General features: G+C 39.6%; 2 protein-coding genes across 2 annotated transcripts; one reads left to right on the plus strand and one right to left on the minus strand.

Annotated features, from left to right (window-relative positions):
• The first annotated feature begins 6 nt into the window (after positions 1-6).
• Positions 7-4,411, plus strand: LOC118420092. Its single transcript, XM_035826795.1, has 10 exons — positions 7-70; positions 438-486; positions 754-823; positions 1,541-1,674; positions 2,174-2,223; positions 2,906-3,103; positions 3,212-3,253; positions 3,372-3,450; positions 3,652-4,002; positions 4,218-4,411. The coding sequence occupies exons 3-10, from the start codon at positions 758-760 to the stop codon at positions 4,378-4,380; spliced, it is 1,083 nt and encodes a 360-aa protein (XP_035682688.1). The 5' UTR covers positions 7-70; positions 438-486; positions 754-757; the 3' UTR covers positions 4,381-4,411.
• A 720-nt stretch (positions 4,412-5,131) lies between these two features.
• Positions 5,132-14,987, minus strand: LOC118419601 (cyclin-I-like). Its single transcript, XM_035826061.1, has 7 exons — positions 14,776-14,987; positions 13,674-13,828; positions 8,851-8,985; positions 8,582-8,656; positions 8,040-8,180; positions 7,437-7,667; positions 5,132-7,055 (listed from the first exon to the last, which is right to left on the minus strand). Exons 2-7 carry the CDS (start codon positions 13,788-13,790, stop codon positions 6,720-6,722), a joined length of 1,035 nt encoding a protein of 344 aa, XP_035681954.1. The 5' UTR covers positions 13,791-13,828; positions 14,776-14,987; the 3' UTR covers positions 5,132-6,719.
• Positions 14,988-15,051: the final 64 nt, after the last annotated feature.

A 15,051-nucleotide genomic window follows, 5' to 3' on the forward strand; every position in this document is an offset into this window, starting at 1 on the left:
AGTGGTTTCTTAGCGACTTTTGTTGTCTTCTTGGCAGTCAACGTGGTTCTATCTGCAGCGGCAGGCGCTGGTGAGTCCGCATATAATTGTTCTAAGCTATGCATTAGTAAACATACAAACTACAAGCGTTAAAGACAGTGTTCTCAAATATAGTTTTCCTGTAAGTGCAACCCTTTTGCTTGGCCGACAATGGAATCTAATGGACGTTTTCCAAGACACCTCTTTGAAAGCCATGAAGGGCCAAGGACATGTTATGTATGTAACTTATTATGTCCAAAGGAAAGGAGTCGGTACAGATCCATTGAAATCTAACTTATTAACATCAGTGTAATTTCCACGGGATATGGTAGAAGATTTAACTATAATCCGTATAGTCTTTTACGTTCAATTTAATAAATAACTAAATTCTGACATCAGTTTTTTTTTTCTCCCGCCAGCTATTAGCTGCGACACAAGTGCCGAAGGACTACAGAATGACATATCAAGGTAAAAAAAAATCATTTTATGTCTGTTAGTACTACGTGTACATTCAATAAAACGTTTGTCAGAAATTAGCCATAACAGTTAGCTTCGAAGCAAATGGCTTCGGCATCAGTCGAATTCTTTTAATGCAAATGACTTTGCTTTCCTGTGTTGTTCTCTTTTTCTCAAGAGTTGACCTCTTGATCACACTCAGAAGTGAATGATACCAACGTACATTGTGCTAGCAAAAAGTTCTGCTGACATAACAACTAAAATGTGGTAAAATTTCAGCTTTATGTGCCCTCCGGGTTGTGCGTCATCTTCCACCGCAAACGTCTGGGGTACGGGGCTGTACAGAGATGTAAGTAAACCATAGCCTCCTGCATGCGTCGGCAGTTTTTTTATCTGATTGATCAATATCGGTTCTGTTGCACTTGGTTTTTTGTGGTCAGGCAAAGTGGCACAAAAACTCGTACGAGGCACGGATATAAGAAAACGAGCGCAATAGAACTGATATGCCTACAAAAAAAGCTCGACTTGTAGGGCCTGGTAAGGATGCGAAGTGAAATCATTCGTCATGACATTATTTAACGTAAAGGCAAAGGTAAAAGTAGTCGCATAGCATTAACGAGGGTGCACGTAAACATCGGCACTCTTTAGTATATGCGATTTGTTGGATACATCGTTTTAACGCGTTGTTAATGTTCCTAGCAAATATATTAGCTGAAATTTGCAAGTCATTTGGAAGACATCCACGAGTCACGTCAAGGGCACATGTCGGTTAGTTGCTTGGTCAAGACGGAAATACAGTAAATTATATCCCTGCTAAACACTGAAATGAACACTAATTATCGTGTTAAACATTATAGACAAAATTCATATTTCAACGACATCGCAACGTTATCTGTTCATATATTTCTACTAAAATAAAATGAGAGGAGAAGTTGAATTTATTTGATGTTAGCTAGTGTACCTTGTATTTCTTAACTGTGCATGTTTTGTTGTGACATGTACTTGTGTGTCAAAAATGCTCAATAAAAGTCTTCATTCCGAATCATTACCCTCCCCCCTCTTCCAGCTATCCAGCATTTGTAGAGCCGCCGTGCATGACGGGAAGATAACGGACGACAGAGGAGGACAGGTGGTTGTAGTGAGACAGCCGGCTGGTACCACATTTACAGGATCGTCGCAAAATGGAGTTACGTCACAAACGTAAGGAAAATCTCACATCGTCGAAACTTTTTAATGACTCCCATGTCGTTTAGGAAAAACAACGATATCAATAGCTTTATAACAAAATCAAGGCTGAATGCAAACAACGAAAACATTGGTATCATGAATACTGTTACATCGTGTGTATTCTTAACTGAGAAGTAAAAAGAAAAACATGAATGAACTGAAAGCGAAATGACAAACCATTTCTACCTAAGCTATATGGAGAGCTTAAACTATTTTCTGCATGCTATGATATGAGTTGTCCAACGTTTAAATGATCGGTTTGGACAACTTAAGTTTAAGCTAGAAGATTGTAAGTTTAAGTTGATATGACGATTTAGATATTGGCTGATGACTCAACGTTTTCATGTTAACTGATTTCTGTTGATTCGATCACATACCGATGATTGTATGTGTTGTCATATCCCCAAAAGTAATCATACATTATGCACCTCGTCTCAAGCTGGCCCTTTCCGTTCTTTTCATCTCTCTCCAGCTATGAAGGCGGCGATTTCTCTTGGTCGTTCTCCTTCGAGACAGTTATTGGTAAGTAGTGCAACTCAAGATGTATATTTGCATAAGGCCACAGCAAGTAAATTCTATGGATGACATCAGCGCGCGCATTAATTTTCGCTTGATTTCAGAAAAAAAAAGAATTTTTTTCTTCAGCAGGGATGGTCAACATGACGATAAAGTACCAAAATGAGCAAATATGTTGTGTTGTAGCCTAATGATTGTACTTGTAGAAGTGACACTTGCAAGGTACCCAGGACTGTAGTTGTAGAAATGAAACTTATTGGATATTTGTAAAAGTGACACCAATATGGAAGCCATGAATGTGGTTACCAACTTTGTTGGTAATACCAGTCTACCAGCCACACTAGTGTCACTTTTACCACACCAGTTCATGTCTTGAATACAGGAATGAATGACTTGTTGGCTCTGATACCATGTCTTGTCCCTTTAATTCTTGTTACAAACATTCATCACAACTTTATGGTGCCTATTTTTGAAAATGTAGCCATCTTGTTTTTCTTCACCCATCTTGTTTTTTTTCCGCCCTATAGCACTATTTTTGCAGTCTGCAGAGGATGTCATCCATAAAATTTACTTGCTGTGGTCTAAGAGGAAAGTCCAAAGAAATACAGCCTCCTTTGACAGACTGCTACTATTCAGTGTACTTTTCAATTCTAGCTTCATATTACATCTAACAAACAAAACCTTACAGAAACCCCGACTATGTGCCCTGATCCTCCAAACTACGAGGATGCCCGTCTATACTCTGGTTCTCCGCCCTATCTCTATGGCGATAAGGCGTCTTATGTATGTGATGGTGACATGGAAAACCCGGAGACTGGAGAGGGACCGTTCGTTCTGATTTGCGGGCTGGATAGGACCTGGAAGGGGGAAAAACCGTTATGTACAGGTGCGTATTTTTTGTTTGTGATAATGTTTTATAAATCTGCTGTACCTATATTGTGACAGAACTGAAACATAAATCCATTTATTAACACTTAAAAATCTTTTATTTCAGATAACAGCCAACCGGACTCACCATCTCCCAAAACATCTATCGGTAGGTACAGTAACTACTACTAGTAACTAATAGTCATCCTGTCATTTTACAATAACGCTCCTAGCGATAGTTTTTTTAAACTGCATGTTGATTTCGTACTTCTGCTTTCCTCATACAGGAACTATTGTCGGAGCTGTCATTGCCGCACTTGTCCTTATCATCGCTGTGTTAATCGCAATCATTATCATGAGGCGAAGGTAAGCATTTGACATCCTTGGACCATCTTGAATGTAGAATATTTACTGTTTTCTACAGGCTTATCTTAGCAAAATATTTGTTTCAGAAATTATTCTGGTCTAGGAGGTTAACTTCCTTCTTCTGCTCATAGCTATAAAAAAAATTTGTAGTAAGTCAAAATCGACATTTTTGTCAATCCTATGTCTTCAACGATCTTCCAGGTGCCTCGAGAATGACAGCAAGCTTCAAGACGGAGAAATAGACGGCGAGGTCCCGGTACACTACAGTGACGTCATCTACTCCTCTATCATCAACATCCCACCAAACCCTGTGGTGGCCGATCAGGGATTGGCTGAACAACCAACCAATGACAACTCGACATACGATCAACCATCCAATTACAGCACTGCAGGGAATCTACTAACCAATAGGGGACCAGAATTTCAGTCAGCCAATATGGGAGAACTTCCCATTACATCAGCCAATCAGAATGCACCTTCCGGAGATGCAGCAGTAGTGGACTGTACTCTGTATAATCAGACTGATCATACATACACACCACTGTCACTAAGGTGAGATTCTGTAGGTCTTTTACGGAAGAATTTCTGTAAGAGAGTTTCTTTCTCAAGTCCATAGAAAATAGTCAACCTAACGACTTAAAAAGAAAACTTGGCTCAATGCCTTATGGCAACATATAATGTCCAGTTTGAGTTGTACGAGATTTGTGCAGTGGATAAGATAAGATATATTCATTTCGGAATTCTTCACTTTGTTTTATTTTCCCCAGACACGTTGAGCCAGAATACACCCAACCCCGGTCTCATGATGACGTAGACGATGACGTAGCTCATCTCTATGCGACAGTCTCACAGGACGAAGGCGTGGTGGACAACGTTATATACGAGTCATCCTGTTGCCAAGACAACGAAACCACATCTGGACAATGTTGAACATTATAGTACATGTATAAAAATGATCTTGTCAAATGGATTAAATTTTTGGTAGTGGCTTATTGTTGTTAACTGTTTTATTTGTATATACCAGGTAAAAAGTGCATGAACTACAATGAAATTATACTAAAATTTTTTTATACTAGTTATGACCTACCCTATGCTCTTTAAGTATATACTGTTTTATCTATTCCTAAGTTTGGTTTCTAAAAGAAATTTACATTGTTTTTACATACTTTGTGCATATGTGAATCTTTGTCATGTTTGTTTGATGGCACCCAACATCAGCATTGCTGAATGGAATGCCTGGTTGCAATAAACTATGTTTGAAAGCATGTATGAGGTCAACATGCTTTTGTCCCAAATATATTAACACTGCAACCGAAAGGTTTTACCAGAGCCAATGAATTTGACAGTATCTTTTTAGAGCGCTACAGGAGTGCCAAGCTGTAACTTCCAAAAGTACTTTAAAACCATTTACTGGAACAATGTGTAACTGCGTATGATTTCAATGGGGTAGTATCTCTGGACAAGACAGCAAAACATTATCTAAACTTGAAAGTACATCTAAGTTGATAGATGTCGTTCAGAATCAAAGATTGGAGTTTGTCAGTGGAAAATTTGGGTATGCCCAATTTTTGTGCTATAAATACAGTTTAGTTTTGATTCAGAAATCATTATCAATATCTTGTTTTGCACAGGAGGCCTATTGAATTACAATAGTTCAGTAAAGAATGCTGGACACAATCAGTTCTATCAAAGCTCCTTTATTATACCATACTTACTGTTCACTCACACACATGGAGTACTTCACACAAAACATAACATGGATGGATACAAGAACAAGGGTGCCATACAGGGTGAAAAGATTAAAAGATAGCAAATGAGGTAAAAGTTTTCATACAATGGCCTCCTAAAATGCTCTTGTTAGCAAAGTTTGGACAACTTTGCAGTCTGTCTATTCCTGTCAAAGGCCAGAGAGTGTTACCACTAGTAAAACAACGTCAAAACTTTATGGCTCTAAAATGATATTGAACAATAAATACAGATTTGAGTTGAAATCCTGGTAGTTAATACTGATCACTTATCAGGGGAAAAGGCAGACATCTGTAGTGTACAAATACAGGGTGCCAATATACACAACATTGTGACTATCTTACAGAATTTATACAGTAGTTTCACATTCACGCCTACACACAACTTAAACAATATACAGCCCCAAGTTTAAAACAGCTTGGGTATAACATAGGAGGCACGCACAATATAGGGTGCCAATGTTTTTGATATGTTTTTCTTTTTTGTCGTTTTCTGTTATTTCTTACACATAAACTCAAGTTCAACCCAGCCATGATATCTTGTTTTTTTCTTAAAGTAAGTCAAAACAAAGTCCTTTTACGTTATAATTAAGGTTCTTTGTCATAAATTCTAGACTTAGAGTTTACTGAACATAATGGCATGAGTGAAAACATGACTAAAATGTGGAATTTTGGTCCATCTCATGTGACAAACAATGGTTTTAACTTACACACATTGCCACACAATGTCTTAATAACTTTTCACTTGTGCTTCCTTTTGTTCTTAAGGTTTTCCAGCTCCGACTTTGCTTAAGGAATTTCAGGAGAAAATAGAAAGAAAGAAATTACTTATTTCAAAGAATGGGTGACCTAATGAAATAGATGTTACAGGTCACAGTACTGTGCATTGCACTAAATACAGCACCACACTTATTTTTACAGACAATCTACTGCCTTTTCTTGCCTTTTTACGTTTAAAACAACTTTGAAAAAATGTTTGAATTGAGACTGAAATGTTTTACATTTACATAATAAAGAATAGACAGTCTATACTTTTTACTTTAAAGTCTGCATTTTTCATGATATTAGAAGAGGGAATAAATAATTTTTCAGCATATAGCATGTTTTAGTAATTAGTTTGATTATACCGACGCAAAAAGAATGGCGACTTTTTGTCTGGAACGAAACGTTGGACTAGTCCTCTTCCAGTGACAAGCCTATTCTTCTACCCTTCACCAACAACACAAAAAGACTTCTAGCTGCCGATAACTGTCTATGCCACCTCAACAGCTGACATCTCTTCTTCTTTACCACTTTCCAAACAGCTTCTCAGATTTTTCCTATTTGTCATCTAAGAGGATACATTGATACTGTTTGATTACTTTATACATAAGGTGCAAGTGTGTAAACCTTGTACAGTCAAACATGTGTGTATATATATATACACTTTTAGTCTTATTGTAAATGTCAGGTTTGACTGTACCATCTGGTTCCACATTCTATTGTTCTTCTGGTGAAGTTAGAAATGACAGTAAAAAAAGCAGGCTATATCATAGCAGTGATTGGTTGAAGAGGAGGTAAAGTAGGAGAGAGGTTTCCGTCCCTATCCTGCCTCAGCTGCGAGCTGCACGCTACCCCGCCCGTCACCATGGCAACCTCTTCCGTCACCGCGACGGTCTCGGGGTCGCCCTTCCAGTCCTGGTCGTAAAGGCGCTTGATTCCGTCGTAGATGTCGTCGTCCTCGATCTGGGCCACTTTGCGCTTGGCGGACTTGTTAGCAGGTGCCGAGATGATGTAGACAAGGTTCTGTGTCATGTCCCGCTGGGCCGCTAGGTGGCGCGCGATGACCTCACGACAGCGGATCAGCGACTCATTTTGAACCTGGACAGACAATCACAATAAATCTATTAATCTTCGGGCTTTATCACAAGAAAACTGACGTCAATGTCCCAAGGAAAATGGTCAGTAAAAGAAATATATTGTCCAACCTGTACAAATTACCACCACTACATAAAGACCAACTGGTCATGAGACTAGTAACTAGTCATGACCAAACTAAGTTTTTGGTGGTCCATAAGGAATTTTTTCCCATCGACAACTAATTTTTTTTAAATTTCTTTTTCTTCTTATTCTAATAACTAAGAATTGTATCAATAGTGGCCACCTTTCCACAAAGACCAGATTTTTCAGTCCACTGGGTGATCTTCTTGGATAGTTTTGACTGTAGGTTACAAAATTCAATACACAAAAGAAAAATCTTACCTTCACCATCTTCTGTAGCATGAAGGTGGCAGCCAGCCAATCAGGGATGAGCATCTCCAGGTCCAGGCTGAGCAGCGCGAGAGAGACCACGGAGCCGGGGAAGCCCAGCACCTGGTGGCAGGCCATGCAGCGCTGCAGCTTGCGTGTCAGGTGCGCCAGGTGGCGGGAGGGTGTCATGCAGGTGTAGGTGTCCAGCAGCTGGGGCTGATAGGTGGTCAGCAGGGCGTGGTACTAGAGAGGGAAACAAAACATTCCATCATTAGAAATGTTTGAATGTCTTCATCCATTGTAATTGTCAAAAATTAACTAGCAGTTGACAGCTTTTCTCTTAATACATGGAGTTAAACATCTTTTAAAAGTATGAACACCTTAAACTTGGTCCTAATGTTGTACATGACCTTGCTGTTTTTGTAATCTTCTTTTACTGCTCTATTATACCACAAAAATATGCCAACAGCAATAGTCCATTACCATATGGAATCAGAATATTCTAAAATAAAAAGACTTGCTGTAATTTCATATGGCAGCAGGTCAGCATAGTTGCAAAATAAATACATTCTATCATCATTGTCATCAATTACAAAACATCCTATGGTTCCTTACAATGTGCAGGAAATCCAGTGCGGTGACGTCCTTCAGGTTCCATCCCAGTTTGTCCAGGATGATCCTCTCCATACGAAGCAGTTCATTGGCTGTACAGCCACACTCACTCACACGCACCAGCTCCCCTGCACTGGGGATGGCCTGGGGAAAACACAACAATCTCTCGTTATACCCAATACAAAAGTTATCCACCCAACCAGACAAGTTTTACAAATGATCAGGTATTCAAGAGGTAACAAAACTATAAAGACGTACGTAAATTAAGTGTTCAAGGTAGATTGTTAGATTTGTTAAAGACAAGAATGTTCTAACATTATCTAAAATTTTTAGGTGACTAAAACATTTCTCTTTACATACATGTCTTTAGCTTCTGTCTTCCTAGGGGGAGCTTTTGCTGCCAATGTGGAAATATTGTGTCTCATAGTCATACAACATTTGTAGGTTAACTATGACATATCCATCTTTCTGTGTATCAATCTGCTCTATCTTATTTGCTATCCAAATTCAAACAGACACTGAAATTGACCCAGTTTGAAACCTACCTCGTCTTCTTCGTTGATTTTGGCTGCCAAGAAGAAACAACTAACACTGATGCAGCGAAGGTACTTTGGTCGGGCCTGGAAAAGTAAGCACAGAGAAATGTTATGGGAGGACACAGCCAGTACTGACGATTTATGATTCTATACAAAAACATTGAAACTGTTTACATGCCATGAAATGAAAGGTAGAAAGAGATATCATAGCTACAACCTGTTTAAGGACAGGCAGCTATATTTACAAGGAGATATAAGTGGAATTGGTAAATGTTCACCTTCACTGCATTGAGGAAGCGGTCCAAGATGCTGACGCTCATGGCAAACGTCTCAGGATACGCCTGGACCTTGGTACTGAGTGTCGCCAGCCAGCGTACGGCTTCGTCTCTCTCGCTTGGACCAATCTCTGCATCCTGGAAAAAAAAAGACACAGTGGTAAGACATGGGCTATCATTTTCATTTTCATCAGGCACATTTATGCTGTTTTGAAGTGAACGTTACACAATAATATTTTGCAGTAAATACACACAATGTCTTCATATTTTGCTACATGTTCTCAAGTTTAAAGTGTAGTGAATTCTACACTTCTAAGGCAATGGATGTTCCAAAATGAAACGCTGTAAAGCTGAACATTAGTCTGCTGCATAATTGACTGGGATGACCTCAAGATGACATCTGAATGACAGTTTGCAAATTGAAACACTAGTGTTAATCACCTGGGACCAAACAGCAAAAATTGACCTGGGCTGCGCAACATTGCTGAAATCAATCAAACTGCCACGTTTGATTTCTCTAACTGCAATGAGTAGCCATTTCGAGCCCATAACACTGAGGAAGCCACACGGCGAAACATGTTTGTTGTGTGTCGGTTCGAATAAAGTTCCTAAACGGGGAACATGCGGCTCCAGCGTCTTTTCTGAAGATGTGGCGTAAGTGTGAACGGTTGGCTGAGGTCTCCTTCTCCACATATATCTGCCATGAGAAGCCTCATGAGGTGAAACCATTTTCTCCATTCCTAAACATGACCTTGAACTGATACCAGTTTTCCAGGGCATATCAGGTTACTCAGAGACGTCTTTTTATGGTTCAAGTGGTCTTAAAAAGCAGCCCAATGTGTGGTAAGGTAATGTATTTCTACAGACCGTGACAGCGCCATGGCAGCAAGCCATGTCTGATATGTACATGTAGTCTATATTTGAAGGCGTGGGCAATCAACCTTGAAATGGACTGCACTGAACCAGCAATTTCAATCACACATGAGGCTCTTCCACAACTCAAATCATGTTTCATTTTAGAAACATCTGGTTTTACTAAATGGTAGTATATCATTTTATGTAGATGTAGTCATGTACAAAGCCTGCCCCTTCCTGGGCCCCATTCATGAATGTATCTAGAGTTAGGATCAAATAGGACATCTGATTCAGTGATTCTGAGTCTTTCACTTGAGGATCAGTCTGAGCCAAAACTCAAATAAAAATTCCACCAATATACATTAGCAAAACGAGTTGATTAACAATGTTCACATACTGGGATAGCTATCTAAAAACCAAAAGTACATGTCTTGAAAACAGTGATGATTCTAATTCATGATGTATTTTCTCTGACCTCTATAACCATCATTCAATCTTTTCATTCCATCACTGGCATCAGCCTCTTGAGACATGAAATCACCTAGGTGGGCGGGGCAGTCTAAATCTATCAGGCTTTAATCAGAGTTATCTGTTTTCTCAACCACTCTCAAGTAACACTCCCCCCATTATATTAGACAAGGTAATAATCCTACATACAATGTTTGGCTTGTAAATGCTGTTAGAAATGACAAGAAATGTTCCTGTTTTCCGATTACTAGAGCCCCATTCCATGCCCCATTCAGAGTAAACAACCTGGAATTCTCTCCCACTGTTACAAAAATAAACATGTGTTCCATAGGAACCCCAGCTGGTTCTAGAGCTGCTTTTTTTTTACTGGCCATTGCAGACAAGTATGGTCTTTTCCCCTGCCTATGATAATAATCTAAAATCTGAGCAAGAAAAACTGGTCACCACACAAGTAAATACAAAACCCTTCAGGGTCCCCATCTGATAGGAGCTCCATGCATGGGTGATCATGTTTTCTCCTGAGAGTATTCCTGTTACAATTCCTATTTCACCATCAAGAGTGCTCTTTGTACTGCACAGTCACAGTTTGACAACACACATGTGTGCACCAGTGTTTCCCAAATGTTCTCACAAAGAAACAGTTTGCCTCTAAGGTATAGGCTATTTAAAGTAACACTACAGAGTGTGTGGGACCAAAATACCAATGTGTATCTGGGGCTTGGTGACCCCACCAGATCAGGAGCCAATCACGTGAAGCCTGTGTGCTCAGGTAAAGGAGTTTACCCAGGGCAGTCCTCCACCAATGGGAAGGAAGGATAGACTTGGGTGGACGCCAAGATTTCTGCACTTCTGACTCCACACAAGTTGCCCAGGACTTGGCTTCAAAAGAAGTTTATTTTGGGATCTTGGCACACAAAATTTGTCATATTTGACAGGCAGCCTTTGTCGGAGCCAAAATCTACACAATACTTGTTTGGAAAAGCTGCTCCAAATACAGTTCAAAGTGGGTAGTGAATTTTTCCATACCCACTTGTATATGTCTACAAAAAACAATATTTCTGTGTGCATGCAACAACATTTGCATTGAAAAAGTTCTAACCAACTATCTGCAAAATCTGTTGCGCCACTGGGCTCAATCGGGAAATTTCTTACCATACCAACACAAGAACAAAGAACCCATTTCTTATAAAATTCAAGTTAAATTTTGCCCTGAAATAATTTGTGCATAGCAAGCACAAACACTTAATTTCTTTACTTTTGAGAACCACAAATGAATGCAAGGCAAACATCAGGTACAAAGTTTGAACAAAAAAGATTCCCTCGGGCAGTAACCTCTTCCTACCTACGTCAGAAGATCAAAGGTTAGAGGATATAAAAAAGCCATAGCAACCTTCGTACGTCAGACAACAACCTTCGACAATTCACGTTTTCATTGTGTCCTGAGAATGGTGACAAATTGTTCGCATCAACATTCCTTAAAGAGAGAAGGAGAGATTTGCAGACGTTAAATTGAAAGAACGCCTGGACACTCTGTGAACACGTATGCATAACTCCACGAAAATTTTACATATCTTAAGATACGCCCATGGATTCTTGACAGTGCCATTCTATTGCCACATGCACATTGAATTATTGAATGTTTTTACAACCTTGAAATCAAGGCTGTTACTAAGCCTACATGTACTTTAGTTGCTGTACATGTCAAACGTTGCTGACTAGCAATAGGAAACGATTAACTGTGTGCTGCAATCGTGCATGTAACCATGATCACGTAACCATTTCCCCTCCTCAAACCACCCCAAATTGTGTAATTTGGCTTCACACGAGCCACAATTATCCACATTTCTTTGGGCGCGTCCCTACATCTAAGCAACGTTTTCTCTCCAATGTTGGTACATATGCTCGACCTTCCAGGACAAGAATATCTACAGTTATGGAAAGAAGACAGGGGTACCATAGTAGTTTCTAGGCGAAGCAGAAAAACTAAAAGGCCTGGGGAAACCAAATTGAATTACTGTACCACAAAAAGTAGGACATGCAAATATGGACAGCAAAGTACCTCCAGCTGTTTCTACTGTTAGCCACCATAGCAGCCTGCAACAAAAGTTTCTTCATTTGGAGAAACAGTCCATATTTGCCATCACAGCAGAGCTAACCATATACAGTGGAGCCTTCTTTGTAGTCAGCGTGTGGAATTTTTCATTGTGAAATACTGGTGCAATCCTACTAGTGCAATCAAAGCTATACTTGGCAACACTGTTCCATACAAACTCGTACGAAGGAGCTTTCAAACAGTCTGATAATGTACAGAGCTTGTTTTCCTCTTCCCCTTTCCTGTTGTTTTCGTCAAAAAGGGTTTGTGTACGACACTGGTACCCTTATCACTGTAGTGGTGCCCACTGCTGATAACAGTGTTTACCTGTCATGATTTCAGCGACCAACCTCACCTGTCTGGACACCTGAGACCTGTACATGTCACCTAAACAATGGATACATACCTAGAAAACAGACAATTACAGTTCATACTTAAGTCCCATCCTAAAGTGAACACTTCCTTTTATGGTAGGTTCGTAAAGGATGGCAAGCGACTGGGGAACTTCCTTCATAAGGCACACCTGGTGTTGAGTCATGTCGGTCTTATCATTAACATAGTCGTCACTATGCAAATTTGCTAACATTTCATGGCTATGAGGCAACCTTTTCTTCCCAGAAATAGTATATCCTATTGCAAAATCCACTTGTGTTGCAACACTTGAGCTGTGGACGGACGAAATCTGTCCACACTTTCTAGAAAAAAATTATATTTTGGTGTGTTGTCCATTGTGTATACTGTGTGTACATTTTACATACAGTATTGCTAATATCAACAATTAAAAAAATCAACTCTGCAGGGTAGGCCATGGTCATGAAGATACTGTAGTCACACTGAGATGCAAATATCAAATGATATGCCTGCAATATTCCATCGAAATTCATGTCAGCTGGAAGCTTACAGCAACTAGACAAAGGAGTTCACAGGCAACAGTGACAGATGGTTTTGTTGATATTACTCCATGGAACAGTCTTACACAATGGAAACTCAAGACACAAGGGCTATTAGAAAACAAAGCCTATATTAGATATAACATGATTACCAGCCCTTTATACTGTAACAGACAGTTTTTACCTCCAGGCAAATTGCTTAAAATTCCTGATAACAATGGTTCTGACCAAAGGGCTTCAACCTGCTGTCTAGTTCACACACTAGCACCTGCATTTTACACCCAATACATGTACAAAGGACGCAAATCTGTTCAAAGATCTAACACAAAGAAGAACCATATAGTCTAGCTCAATGCTTATGCACTAACACTTCTTTGAATATTCATTCTGGCCTGCAATTACAAACTATGCACATAAAATATTCAGTAATGTCTACGTTTGTGGGTTATGGTATGTGCAAGACTGATACAATTCACCACATACTTTGTGTTCTCACATGTAAAAAAGGACAGCTGCCTCACCTGGTTAACCTTGGCCTTCAGCAGCCGCGGCTTCCAGGTGCTGGCTTCCTTGGCGATCGCCTCCTCAAGTGTTGATGCTAGCCTCTTGGCATCCCAAAACCCACGGAGCAGCTTCATTCTCCACGCTGCTCAATGCCTCCCCACCCTGCTGCAGCCTGGAAACATCAGCGCAAAATTTGTTACTAAAAAATCATTTCACAAGAATATTTACATATTGCATAAGCAAAGGCACTTTTACTAAACACTAAAACAGTCAGTTACATGAGTCTTTCTCGTGGTGTCAATTGCACCTGCGTGTTATTAATAAATCAGGCTACACAAACACAGGACTAAACATAGTGAGTATACTAGTACACAAGCAGAACAAAGGATAACTAAAAAATCATCATGTTAAAAGCTGTGAGAGCTTTAGAATGAAAGGTATGAAAGCAGAAATACGAAAAACAAATATTGATTATATACTGGGGAGGAGAGAGGATGACACTTCAAAAATTATCCACCATTATGAAATTTCTGAGGGACTTGCATAACCCAAAGCATACACGAAGCAAAAGTTTTATACATTTTTCATGTTTAAGTTATTCTTATAGTGCAGAAGCTATGTGGTATCCATACCTTTTACCTTTATGGTATAATTTGGCTTTGTTACTGTAAATGCCGTAAAAAATCTTGATCAAACTCTATTTTCTGGGTTACGAAATTTACACAGGATATAACTCAACAGTCCTGTGTTCTATACTAAGCAAAAGTGGGTGATGAAACATCAAGCAATGGTTTTCTTTGAAGACCCAGACGGTTTTATACTCTGGTTTCCGATGTGTGGGTGGATCAAATCCGAACAAGTCCGAACCTGAGCAGGTTTGCTCCAACTTACACAAACAACAAGAACGTTCCAGAAAACGGGACACAGAACCAAAGGTTTCATACCACAGCAAACATTCATGAAGCCAAAAATTAGTTTTCCTATTATAGAAAATCAGGATATTTCAGAAAACATAACAATAAACTGAGAAAAACGTTAAACGGCGTCGAGGAAAAAGGCGCAAATCTTCAGCTAAAAATGGCAGCTCCTATCAACTGAGTAGGGTTCCAGTCTTCTTACCTCCTCTGAACACCTTAATTCTGTGCTGAAGCTAGCGTCGAGCCCCATGTATCGCACTCCACACCTTACAGGCATCCCTGGGCACCCATGGTGAACAAAACCTGAGTAAAACTTGAGCAGGAAAACCTAAAAATAAAAGGAGAATCTATCGCTAAACACCTTCCTTCCAGAGGGGTGTTTACGTTTAGTTGATTTCGTAGTCCGACTGGAGAACTCAGCTGACAATTTGTATCCATCCGCCAGGACAAGAAACTATCAGCATTTTACACAAAATGT

Source organism: Branchiostoma floridae, chromosome 7 (genome assembly GCF_000003815.2).
Source record: "Branchiostoma floridae strain S238N-H82 chromosome 7, Bfl_VNyyK, whole genome shotgun sequence".
Taxonomy (NCBI): Eukaryota; Metazoa; Chordata; class Leptocardii; order Amphioxiformes; family Branchiostomatidae; genus Branchiostoma; species Branchiostoma floridae.

Bases quoted from the DNA above. Each gene is read 5' to 3' on its own strand.
- LOC118419601 (XM_035826061.1), bottom strand. From the start codon at position 13,790: ATGAAGCTGCTCCGTGGGTTTTGGGATGCCAAGAGGCTAGCATCAACA. The intron at 8,657-8,850 runs GTGAACATTTAC...TTACTTTTCCAG, and splicing joins GCTTCCTCAATGCAGTGAAG to GCCCGACCAAAGTACCTTCG. The intron at 8,181-8,581 runs GTAGGTTTCAAA...TGTTTTCCCCAG, and splicing joins AAATCAACGAAGAAGACGAG to GCCATCCCCAGTGCAGGGGA.
- LOC118420092 (XM_035826795.1), top strand. From the start codon at position 758: ATGTGCCCTCCGGGTTGTGCGTCATCTTCCACCGCAAACGTCTGGGGT. The intron at 1,675-2,173 runs GTAAGGAAAATC...ATCTCTCTCCAG, and splicing joins AATGGAGTTACGTCACAAAC to CTATGAAGGCGGCGATTTCT. The intron at 3,104-3,211 runs GTGCGTATTTTT...CTTTTATTTCAG, and splicing joins GGAAAAACCGTTATGTACAG to ATAACAGCCAACCGGACTCA.